The sequence below is a fragment of the Ictidomys tridecemlineatus genome, chromosome 2, assembly GCF_052094955.1.
Source record: "Ictidomys tridecemlineatus isolate mIctTri1 chromosome 2, mIctTri1.hap1, whole genome shotgun sequence".
Taxonomy (NCBI): Eukaryota; Metazoa; Chordata; class Mammalia; order Rodentia; family Sciuridae; genus Ictidomys; species Ictidomys tridecemlineatus.
In genome coordinates this window covers 177,743,708-177,756,255 of record NC_135478.1, presented here as the reverse complement: position 1 = coordinate 177,756,255, position 12,548 = coordinate 177,743,708, and the positions used below count along the sequence as shown (strand labels likewise).

General features: G+C 35.0%; 1 protein-coding gene across 1 annotated transcript in view; it reads left to right on the top strand.

Annotated features, from left to right (window-relative positions):
- The first annotated feature begins 8 nt into the window (after positions 1–8).
- Cog5 (component of oligomeric golgi complex 5) overlaps positions 9–12,548 on the top strand; it is a 300,246-nt gene continuing 287,706 nt past the window's right edge. The window contains exons 1-5 of the mRNA XM_005319450.5: positions 9–143; positions 6,566–6,705; positions 9,702–9,759; positions 11,881–11,935; positions 12,135–12,204. Of these exons, the coding sequence (XP_005319507.2) occupies positions 50–143; positions 6,566–6,705; positions 9,702–9,759; positions 11,881–11,935; positions 12,135–12,204 (417 nt within the window). The 5' untranslated portion in view covers positions 9–49. The remainder of the gene's footprint in view (positions 144–6,565; positions 6,706–9,701; positions 9,760–11,880; positions 11,936–12,134; positions 12,205–12,548) is intronic.

The following is a 12,548-nucleotide window of genomic DNA, read 5'->3' as shown; positions in this document are numbered from 1 at the left end:
CTGGGCGGGGCCTCCTCTCACTGACGCCATCAACCCGGTACCTGCCAACATGGAAGGTGGCGACAGCGGCGCCACTATGGCTGGCTTTGGGGCTCTGGGTTCTGGAGCGGCTGCAGCGACAGTGCGGGAGCTTTTGCAGGACGGTAAGGAGTCGAGTACTGGCCAGGCTGCGGGGAGGGAGGGAATATCCTGCTCGGTGCCTGGGCCAAGGTGGTGGACTCAACCCTCGCTTTGCCCAAAGTTTTCTGGTCTCGACTTGACCACTCCCCTCCGCCCGGCCCCCTGACGTCCGGGTGCTGCCCAAGCCAACTTATTCCTCCTCTTCCTTTCCTGTGTCCTAGGAACTCCTGGTTTTGAGTTGCTCGTCTTCTCAACTCCGTCCCCCTTGTGTTTGGGCTTCCCTGAAATTCTAGGACCTCACACCCAGTGACCCGCCTTGGCAGCCGCGGTACCGCCTGCTGCCGCACTTTTAACGAAAAGATGAAGCATTCTAGCCCATGAAAAGTGTAAGACCTAGAACAGATAACAGACACTTATTGAAAGGAGTTCTTTTTAAAGTAAAGTTGGAAACACCTCCTCCGTTAAATTATTGGGTTATACAGGTGTCCCTTCTTGCAGTCTTGTGTTTCTTGGAGGAGGCAGTTATTCACAATTAGACAAGCAGGAGGGTTTATACTCTTAGTTCAGTCAGGGGTTATCTAGTCATACAGAAAACAGCAGTCAGATTTATTGGTAGTCAGTTTTGAAGAGAAGTTATCCCCAGTAAGTTTAATATAGTGTAGTTGAAAAGCACATTCAGTTGTAGTCCAGTTAACGTGGTGAGTCTCATCATTCAGAATAAAGTTCAGATTTCTGAGGGTAAACATAAGTTTCTTAATGTTTTCCCTAATGGATATAACGTTCTACCTTGTATTAAAATCATTTGTATACTTACCTTAATCTCTTCTGCTCTATTATAAACCCCTATGCCCTCTTTTTTTTTCTTTCTTTCTTTCTTGGTATTGGGGATTGAACCCAGGGGCCCTTTACCACTGAGCACATATACTCAGCCCCCATCCCTTTGTTACTTTTTGAGATGTTGTTTCGCTGAGACTCGAGATCTCTCAAGTTGCCGGTGTGCACCACCATGCCCTCCGTAAAATCCTTTTTTAACTCCACAATGTTAATAGCTCAATCTTACATACAGTAGGCCCAGAAAGATTTTTAAAAATTGAACATTACTGTAAGTGTATTATAAAAGGTTAAAAGTTTTAAATTTATTTTTCTGTTGACTATTTTTATTGATTTTTCATGACAATCTATATTTTTTTTTTGTCAAAATTAAGGGTATTTTCAGGACTTGAATCCTTTAGGTTAGGTTCCCTGTGTAATACATCTTTGTATTTTAATTGATATTCAATTTAACCAAGTTTTGAACTCTTGTGAGACTGTCTCTATTTTTTTATTCTCAAGTAGCTCACCATCTAGTAGGGGAGAATGGGCCGGGGTTGTGGCTCAGTGGTCGAGCGCTTGCCTAGCACGCATGAGGCACTGGATTCAATCCCGGGCACCACATAAAAAAATGAACAAATAAAATAAAGGTATTGTATCCATCTACAACTAAAAAACATTTTAAAAAGTTCATAAACTTGTTGAGCTCTAAAAGTAAGTATTATAATAGTGTTGTAATAGTAGCATTAGAACTGTGTACAAAGTAAACCATTAGTTCAGAGGATGATAACTAGAGGTTAGGGATTGGTCAGGCAGTGTCAAGAAAAACCTTTCTAGGATTAGTTTTTTTTTTCCCCAGTGATTACATATGTTTTATTTTTTAAATCAGACATTGTAATTATACATAGCAGTGAGTTCATTTTGGAAAAAAATCATACAAGCAAGGAATTTGATTTTAATCCCCATTCTTTCCTCCCTTTGGTCACCCGCTTTCTTCCCTATTCTCACTCTTCTACTCAAATGATCTTCCTTTCATTACTTTATTTATTTTTGATTGGTACTTTCTACATATACATAAAGGTGAAATTCCCTTTGGTACATTTAGATATGCATATAACATTATTTCGTTATATTCATTCCTTCTTTCCTATTCCCATAATTTCTCCCTTCTTCTTGTTCTCCTCTTTCTCTTCTAGTGATTTTCCCTACATATTTATGATATGTGAACACCCCGCCTCCCAACAGCTGTCTTTCCTTTACTTTGTTCTAGTTTCCCCATACCAGAGAAAACATTCCACCTTTGATTTTTTGAGTCTGGCTTATTTCATTTAGCATGATGTTCTCCGTTTCCATCCATTTACTGACAAATGCTATGATTTCATTCTTTTTTATGGATGAGTAAAACTTGATTGTGTATATATTCCACATTTTCTTCAGCAGGCATTTGGGCTGATTCTATAATTTGGCTATTGTGAATGGTGCTGCTATAAATACTGTAGTGACTAAATCACTGTAGAATGTTGAATTTAGTTCTTTTGGATAAATATTAAGGAGTGGGTTAGCTGGGTAATATGGTAGTTCCATTCCTGATTTTTTTGAGGAATGTCCATACTACTTTTCAAGTGGTTGTACTAATTTGTAGTCCCACCAGCAATGTATGAGTGTATCTTTCCCCCTACATTTTTGTCAGCTTTTACTATGATTTGTGTTCTTGATCTTTTGTGTTCATCATCCATTCAGATCATTCTTGATCTGAATGGAGTGAGATAAAATCTTTTTGTAGTTTTGGTTTGCATTTCTTTGATTACTACAGATGTTGAACATTTTTTTTTTTCATATATTGTTGGCCATTTGTGTTTCTTTTGAGAAATTTCTGGCTGGGCATGGTGATGCGTGCCTGTAATCCCATCAACTCAGGAGGCTAGGCAGGAGAATTGCAAGTTTGAGGCCAGTCTCAGCAACTAAGGCCCTGAGCAATTTAGTGAGATGCTGTTTCAAAATAAAAAAGTAAAAAATAAAAATAATGGCCTGGGGATATGGCTTAGTGGTAAAGTGCATCTGGGTTCAAGTCCCGGTACCAAAAAATTAAAAATAAATAAAAAATAAAAACCAACAAACCCAACCAAGCAAACAAAAAGCAAGAGAAAGAGAGTGAGGGAGAGAGAGAATTTCTGTTTAGTTCTTTTGCCCATTTATTGATTGGGTTATTTGGTTTTCTGGAATTGAGTTTTTTTTTTTTTTTTTAGTTCTTTATCTCTTCTGGATATAATCCCCTGTTAGAGGAGTAGCTGGCAAAGATTTTTTCCCATTCCATAGGCTCTTTTTCTTAATCATTTCCTTTACTGTGCATAAGCTTTATAATTTGATGGCATTCTATTTATTGATTCTTGTTTTTATTTCTTGAGCTTTAGGCATCTGGTTAAGGAAGTCATTGCTTGCCACTTTATGATGGATTGTTGACCCTGTTTTGTTTTTTTTTGAAAAGAGAGAGAGAGAGAATTTTTTAATATTTATTTTTTCTTTAGTTTTTGGTGGACATAACATCTTTGTTTTATTTTTATATGGTGCTGAGGATCCAACCCAGTGACCCGCACATGCCAGGCAAGTGCGCTACCCCTTGAGCCACATCCCTAGCCTAACCTTGTGTTTTCATCTAGCAGTTGCATTGTTTCTGGTCTAACTCCTAAGTCTTTGATCTTTCATGTTTCTTTCAAGTCTTTCATGTTTCTCTTCCTTTTTTCCTGAGCATTCTTTAGTCTCTGATTTATATTATTTCCTTTATCCATCTCCGAATTTTTGGTGCCCCCCCCACCGCTTCTAAAGCCTATTTTTCCTATTTCCCTGTTTATTTTTTAATTTTGTGCATTCAAAATTTTTTTCATAAATCATCTACTCTTTTTGTTAGCCATCTTCTGAATTATAGAACTACATTTTCAAATGTGTACTGGAATTTTGTCTTGATAGTGAACAAGCAGTACCAGTTCTACATATGAAAACCTACACATAAACAAATAGTACAAATTCTACATACAAAAAAATGAAATAGTTTTTTTTCTTCTACTTCTGTCTCCTAATTTTTTCCTCTGGTAGATTCTGTTTCCATTTATTATATGTAGGTAGGTAAAGCCTGTGTGTTCCCTATGTAGATTATGAATTCCTTGGCGGCTGGTGTTTGTTTATGTTCATCTTTGCATATTTAATACCTAGTGGTCTAGCTTAATGCAAAACTGAATTCCCTATTTCAGTTACTTAGTCAAGAAACTTGAAAATCATCCTTGATTTGCTGCATCTAATAGCCCATTTTCAACTTTTCACTAGGTCCTAAACAGTGTGTTTATCTGATTATTTGTTACTCTTATCAAATTCCTTGACATTCTTAGTGACATTATCATTCATGCCTTCCTTATGTCAGTTGGGCTATTACCATAGTACTGTACTTTACTGTACTTTGTGGCTCTTCTTTATGGGTGACATACCGGTTATCTATTGCAGTAGTAAATCAGCTTTCTGGGAAAATAGAAAAGGTCCTTATTTTATAGTATCTGCCTATTTCTATAGTGTAAATACCCTCCCCCTGGTCAATTTAATTTAATTAATTAATTTATTTTTTAAAGAGAGAGTGAGAGAGGAGAGAGAGAGAGAGAATTTTTAATATTTATTTTTTAGTTCTCGGCGGACACAACATCTTTGTTGGTATGTGGTGCTGAGGATCAAACCCAGTTCGCACGCATGCCAGGCGAGCGCGCTACTGCTTGAGCCACATCCCCAGCCCCCCCCCCTCAATTTTAAGATATGCACATGTGATGTCAACTGGCTTACAGAATTCCTGAAAATGTAATAGCTTGCTGCCAAAAGGCAACAAGAGCCAAATATAGCAAACTGTGTGTAACTAATCCCTTTTTAGTCATCCTCCATACCACTGCCAAGATTATTGTTCTAGAACACAAAGCTGACAGTGCTCCTTCTTGTCTTCAAAACCTTAAATGGGATATAATTTGACTATTTTGGGTACCTTAGAGGCCTCTTTTCAAACCGCCTTCCAACTTCATCTCTCATTCTTTACCCTTTCTGCCTAGCAGATACATTCTATGATGTAGACATACCAAAGTTAGTATTTTCCATATTTGTTAAAACATACCATGGTACTTGCTGTTGCTAAGTCTTCCATTTGCTTGAAATGGTCTTTTCCAATTTGTCTGACAGGATTATTCTGAGAACCACTGGGCAGATTGGAAGAAAATGTGGTTCTCAGAATTAAGGCCGAAATAGCAGTATTCTTCTTTTACTTCACTTCATTTTGAGAGTAGTCAAGAATATGAGTCTTTGCTTTTAGCAGAATAATATTTTCAGTTGATATACAGATTAATTAACTCAACCAATGCTGCACATCTGACCATGTATCCCATTTTTTTAGGGCTTGGGGATGTAGTAGGAAACAACACAATGATCTTATCCTCATGGATCATACATTATAGTAGGTGTAAACATGGATCATACATTACAGTAGGTGTAAACAGCTCAAGTGTTATTAAATACTTTGTTTTGCTTGTTGGTTTTTTTTGCTTTATAATGTCTGTCAAGGCAGCCCTATCTCTATCTCACATACAGTTAGGAGGCTGTGGTATATATCTACCAAGAGATCATTTTTATGATTTTTTTTTTGGTTGGGGGGGGTACTGGGAATTAAATTCAGGGGTATTTAACCACTGAGCCACAAGACCTTTTTGTTTTTCATTTTGAGACAGGGTCTAAGTTGCTGAGACTGGCTTCGAACTCACTATCCTCCTGCCTTAGCCTCCCAAGTTGCTGGGATTACAGGCATGTGCTGCTATGCCTAGCTCTGTATATCTACTTTTATCTCTTAATTTTCTCCATTTTTTAATCACTCACAAATTTGTGGGTTCTTTATAGAAAGTTATCTTTTTAACACATAGTATCAGTTCTTTTACCTATTTACTTATTTTGCCTGGAAATCCTAAATTTCAGTAACACTTATAAGTTTCCTTGCCCATTTCTCTTAAAATTCAAGATTCACTTTATTATAACAGTATTCATGCACTGATCTAGAAAGATCTGAGGCCATACATATTATATATAAATAGCCAATTTTCCTATTGTGTTCTCCCTGGCAATGACCTTGTTTTCTTGGAAAAAAGACTATGGTTGGTAGTTATGTTTCAATATTTTACTCAGTGTTTTCCTTCCTTTTGATTCATTAAAAAAGTAAGCATTTAACAGTATAGCAGAGTGGTTCAGAACTTGGGCTCTGCACTTAGACTTCCTGGTTTAAAATTGCAGAGAGTAATGTTGGATAAGTTGCAGGCCCTGTCTGTGCTTGTTCCTCATCTGTGAAATGGGGAAAAGGATAGCTCCAACAGAGTAGTGCAAGTATTGAATGAGTTTGTATATGTTAAGTACTTAAATCAGTGCCTGGTATGTAGTGGACTTGAGTATTCTCACTGCTCTTCAGCTGTTGCCTGCTCCACTCCTTCCTCATTATTATAGGGAAGCATTTATTACAGAACCCAGTGTACAGTAGGAAGATGTCAGAATATGTTAGTTATAATTGTTGTGTTTAATAACTGTGCTTTAGGACAGGATATATAAAGAGTTGTCCTGATTTTTTTTCCTCCAGAGTGTTATAGTGACTTTTTAAATGAAGATTTTGATGTGAAGACTTATACTTCCCAATCTATTCATCAAGCTGTAATTGCTGAACAACTAGCAAAACTTGCCCAAGGGATCAGTCAGTTGGATAAAGAATTACACCTACAGGTAATTCAGTTCTATTGGATCATACAGATTATTCAGCCTAATATGATAATTTAGCCTTTTTGTACAATCATTATTGTTAAATTTAAGTGCATGTTTGTATGAATAAATTCATATCTTACCAGTGACTTATTATTCAAACTACATTTTTGCTTTTTGCAGAGTTTTCCATATATACCTGTCTAAAACGTTTTATTTATTCTTACTGTTAACACATAAATTGATTTGCAATGACTATAATGAGCAAAAAAAAAAATTAGAATGTCTTTGATTAAAAATAATAGAAAATGGAATTTTAGAAAGATAATAATGAGAAAAATTGGGATGTTATGTTGTGTTTGTAAACACAAAGGTAAAAAAAAACCCTTTACTGAAATTAAAGAAAGTTGATAAATATGATAAATATTGTGGTGGGTAGAATACAACCGGAACAGTTAGGAGATGGGTCTTAATGTCTGATGTGTAGTTAACTGAATTTCATATCATTTATCATCTTTGAGGTTTTTTTTGTTTGTCTTTTAAATCTATGAAATGGGTTGGAATGACTAAGAGGAGGAGATTGCAGTAGATAATCTTGTAGGTTCCTTCCTCTTGTACAATTCTGTAATTTTTTTTTAGTACCCGGGATTGAACTCAGGGACGCTGGACCATTGAATCACATCCCCAGCCCTATTTTGTATTTTATTTAGAGACAGGGTCTCACTGAGTTGCTTAGTTAGTGCCTCACTTTTGATGAGGCTGGGTTTGAACTTGCCATCCTCCTGCCTCAGCCTCCCAAGCCATTGTGATTACAAGTGTGCACCATTGTATTGGCCAATTCTGTAATTTTCATAGGGTAGTTTTACTATATATTTCTGGTATTGCATTTTGCTTGAATAGGGACTTAATAAATAATTTTTTAGATAATGCAAAAAATATGCAAATAAATGGACCATGTACCATGAGACATGTCTACTTAAACTTTTTGTGTCTTAGTTTCTTAAATAAAATAGTAGGTTAGAGGATTTGTATGACTTTCTAACGTTCCTTTAACTTAAATTTTTTTTATTATGTACAGTTCAATATTTATTGACAAATATTTAGAAGACACTTTTAATTGTCATGTTTTGTGTCAGGCTGTGGGGATAGAGAAACACATTTCCTGACTTTCCAGGGACTCGGTGGCAGACAAACAGAAGTAATGGCGAACAGATGATGCTTATTTTAATTAGAATAGTATAAGGTGTTTGTGAGATAAGGGAGAATGTAGTTAACTGTGTATGTAGTTCTAAGGTGTTGGCATTTTGCAAGAGTCATCTGAAATTCTTTCTGCCTGCTTATGCTTATTTTCTCTATTTTTGCACATAATACATTCTCTGTAGGAATCAGTATGAATTTAAAATTTAACATTTCATAGGACAAGTTACACTGTGAAGTTTAGGATGTGAGAGGAAATCTCTGAATTATAGTATGAGATCTGAACATGCTATAAGTGGTGTTTTTACAGAAGCAAAATTGAGATAATAATAATTAATAAAATAAATACAATAAAATTAATTTGTCAGTGAGATGATTAATATTGCAAAAGATTTACTAGTAGTTAGGCCATGAGGAAAATTCAGATGTCTTCTGGTAACCTCAGAGGTTAAATTAGACTAACACTTGGATAAGAGAGGAAGAGACTTGATAGAATGACAGTGATATCTGAAATAGGACAAAGTGGAGGGTGTCAATGAATGAATCTTTGCTGATTAGGAACTTAAGTTTACCAAGATAGCTTTAGTTCTTTGTAGATACGAATAAGAAACTTTTTATTCATTGGAATTAAGTGTAAAAAATGATAAGGATTTTTCATTCCAAAGATTTACATAATTTCTTAATGTTCTTAGGAATCGCTTGCCAGTGAATTTTAACTTTTTTTTTTTTTTTTTTTGGTACCAGGCATTGAATCTAGAGGTGCTCATCCACTGAGCCATGTTCCCCAGCCCTTGTTATATTTTTTTACATTGAGGCAGGGCCTCACCACGTTGCTTAGGTCCTTGTTAAATTTCCGAGTCTGGCCTTGAACTTGCAATCTTCCTGCTTGAGCCTCCTGAGTTACTGGGATTATAGGTGTGTGCCACTGTGCCCAGCATGACCTTTAACTCTTAACCTTCTTTACTTTTGTTGTGGTCATTTACACTGCCCTAATTTTCTTATATAAAAATGTCAGTCTTTTGTAGGGAAGAGGATTTGCTGTGACACCAGGAAACTGGAAGCAGGGATATATTTAAGTATAGATAGGCACCAAGCGCCTTATCTGTCCATATTAGGATATAGCTTTGACGGTACTGAATTAAGTTCAAGAACTAAGAAAACCTGATGTTTGAAAACATTCTTTAAAGAGAAAGAAGAATAACCTGTCAAGAACTAGCTGATTTTTTCATTTTTGGTACAACTCCACTTATGTATCTCATTAGGGAAACCAGGGGCTTCCTATGGTCTGAGAGTTCTTATTTCTGAAGAATTAATGTAATGTGTTGAAGCTTAATCTCCAATGTAATAACATTAAGAGTTGAGGGAGTTTTGGGAGAGTAGTAGGGCCCTTATTAGTGAGGGCCAGGGGAGCTGTTCAGGTTTCCTACCATTGAAGACATAGAAGGCACCGTTTATAAGGAATGGGTGTTTACTAGACAGCCACCACATTTGCCTGCACCTTAATCTTGGACTCAAAGAACTCCAGAACTATGGACAATAAATCTGTGTTTGTGAAATTACCAGTCTGTGGTATTTTGTTTAGCACTCCAAATAGACTAAGACAGAGCTAGTGAAGAGGCAATATCTCCTCCTGTTCTATTAAACTATAAACAGATGTATGTGTTCCCACTAGTAACTCATTTTAAGCACACTTCCACAACCTCATAGCCTTCTTTAAGTGTTTGTCCCATTTATACACCAAGAAAGAGCTTCGGTTCTTTATTGTGGTAACCAAGAAAAATGCATTATAGAGCAATTGTTGATTATTCATTTTTCATTTTCAGGTTGTTGCAAGACATGAAGATTTACTGGCACAAGCAACAGGGATTGAGTCTTTGGAAGGTACAGTTTATCAGCTACCCCAGATTAAGTATGTTCTTGGGGAAGTTAAGAACCTCTAAGTGCAGTTGGACCTAATATTAGAAATTGAGATGGGATAGAGTGGAGAGGATTATGCTTTTTGATGGCGTTGGGGTGGGACAGAAATTAATCTTGGGCATCTTAAATTTAACATAGCAGAGTTCAGGGCTCAAAATTGTATGTGTATGTGTACATAGTTTGCTACAAAGAAAATCAACGTATATATACATATATATGTATGTGCATAATATGTGCATATGTACATAAGTATACACACATATGTATATATCAATATTTTATTGAACAGAGAGTATTTAAACATTGGGATTGAGTGAAATCCCCAAAAGATTATAGATGGAGTAGAGAAGATTTCTGAGAATCAAGTCTTGGGAGGTACTCCAACATGTAGAGATCTAGCAGAGGAAGGAAGAGTAGGATCAATAAACTCAAGGGTGTGATGACTTGAAGCCTAGAGAAAAATGTATTTTAGGGAGGGAGTGATGAAGTGTGTCTGTGACCCTAAAGACAAAATTGACTATTGAATTTGGCAACTTGGAGATTTCAAGTGGCCTTGATAAGATCTATTTCAGTGGAGTATTAGTGAAAACTGATTAAGAGTAGATTGTGAAGAGAATAAGATGTAAGGAAATGCTGACAACCAAGACAAGTAGGGGAATGAACCAAGAAACCAGCAAAAAGAAAGGAAAAAAAAAATCCTCAGGTCCTTGTTAGATTCTGTTGGACTGAACCATATTAATGTATCATTGTATGCTGATAGGAATGTTTTATTAGTTCTAATGTTACTTTATTTAGAATATGAAAGGATGTCTATACTTAAATTTATTTAGATTACTATGTTTTCAAAATATGACTGTGCCATTTGAATATAGAAACTGAGTTTTAAGGAGTAGAATTCAAAATAATTGAATCACAATAATGGAAAGCCTAAATAATGAAGTTTAAGTTATCTCTGAAAACACTAATAATTTTGTAGTTTTTTCATCATGTTGTAAACCTGGATTATAAAGGCAGTAATATGCTTGCTGTCCATGTTTATTTGTATAATACATAATTCATTAATTCAAAAAATATTTATCATGGGGCTGGGGATGTGGCTCAAGCGGTAGTATGCTCACCTGGCATGTGTGCGGCCCGGGTTCGATCCTCAGCACCACATACAAACAAAGATATTGTGTCCGCCAAAAAAACCTAAAAATAAATAAATATTAAAAAAATTTTTTCTCTCTCCTCTCTCTCTCTTTAAAAAAAAAAAAATATTTATCATGTACCTGCTAATGATTCTGAGTTAGGCTTTGGTTATATAGTAGGGAATAAAAAAGATACTTTCCTTAATATCAGGAATTTATATCCTGGCAGGGGAGTAAAACATTAAACATATACAACTAAATATGTAATTACTTAATATAATTGTGACATAAAGTAAAAATATAATATTCTATATAAGTGAATAAAAAAGGGAATCTAAATTAGTAGGGGATCTTGTTAGTAATTGTTTCTTTTAAGCACAAGTCTTAATTTAGGAAATTAAGGGCTAACTAGAGTAAGTACTCTATTTCCAGATAATGTGGGATCTAACAGACCAAGCTATGGACTATAGTTTTAGTATGATAGTGAAGAGGAGACCACAGACGGGTTTTAAGCAGAAGAATAGTATGATACAGTTTGAACTTTTGAAGATTTCAAGGCTTTGTTTTTATAGTAGTAAAGTACATGTAATAAAATTTAATATTTTAACCATTTTAAAGTATACAAATTAGTGACATTAAGTACATTTACAGTATTCAAGAACTGTACCACTACCTAGTTCAAGAACTGTTTCACCACCCCAAATGAAAACCCAATACTCATTAAGCAGTCATACTCAGGTCCCTCAGATTGCATTGGGGGGAAGCATTGAAGGGGGAAGCTAGTTATAGGTTTTCATAACAGTGCAAGTAAAAGATATTGGTTGCTTGGATTAGGGTGGTGGCAGAAAATGTTAAAATTAGATTTGTATATATATTAATTTTATTTAATTAATTTATTTTTACCCAGTGTGAATCCTTGTACTTGTAATGCCAATATAAGTTGTTGTTTTCCCAGGTGTTCTTCAGATGATGCAGACAAGAATTGGGGCTTTACAAGGAGCTGTGGATAGGTACTGTTATTCATTTTATAAATATATGGTATGAAATTATTTGTTTATATTTGAAAATGATTTTTTTTGTGTGGTGCTTGGGATTGAACCCAGGTACTTGTGCATGTGAGGCAAGTACTGTACCAACTGAGCTATAATATTCCCAGCCCTTTGAAGATGATTTTGTTCTTATTTCTCTTTCTCTTTTTTCCTCTCTTAGGATGAAAGCAAAAATTGTGGAGCCATACAATAAAATAGTAGCCCGCACGGCACAATTAGCAAGACTCCAGGTAGGTTCTCACTTTTATTTTTATAAACTTTATTATTATTATTTATGTTGTTTTTATAAATTTTATTTCTATAAACTTTATTATTATTATTCATGTTGTTTTTATAAATTTTATTTCTATAAACTTTATTATTATTATTCATGTTGTTTTTATAAATTTTATTTCTATAAACTTTATTATTATTATTCATGTTGTTTTTATAAATTTTATTTCTATAAACTTTATTATTATTATTCATGTTGTTTTTATAAATTTTATTTCTATAAACTTTATTATTATTATTCATGTTGTTTTTATAAATTTTATTTCTATAAACTTTATTATTATTATTCATATTGTTTTTA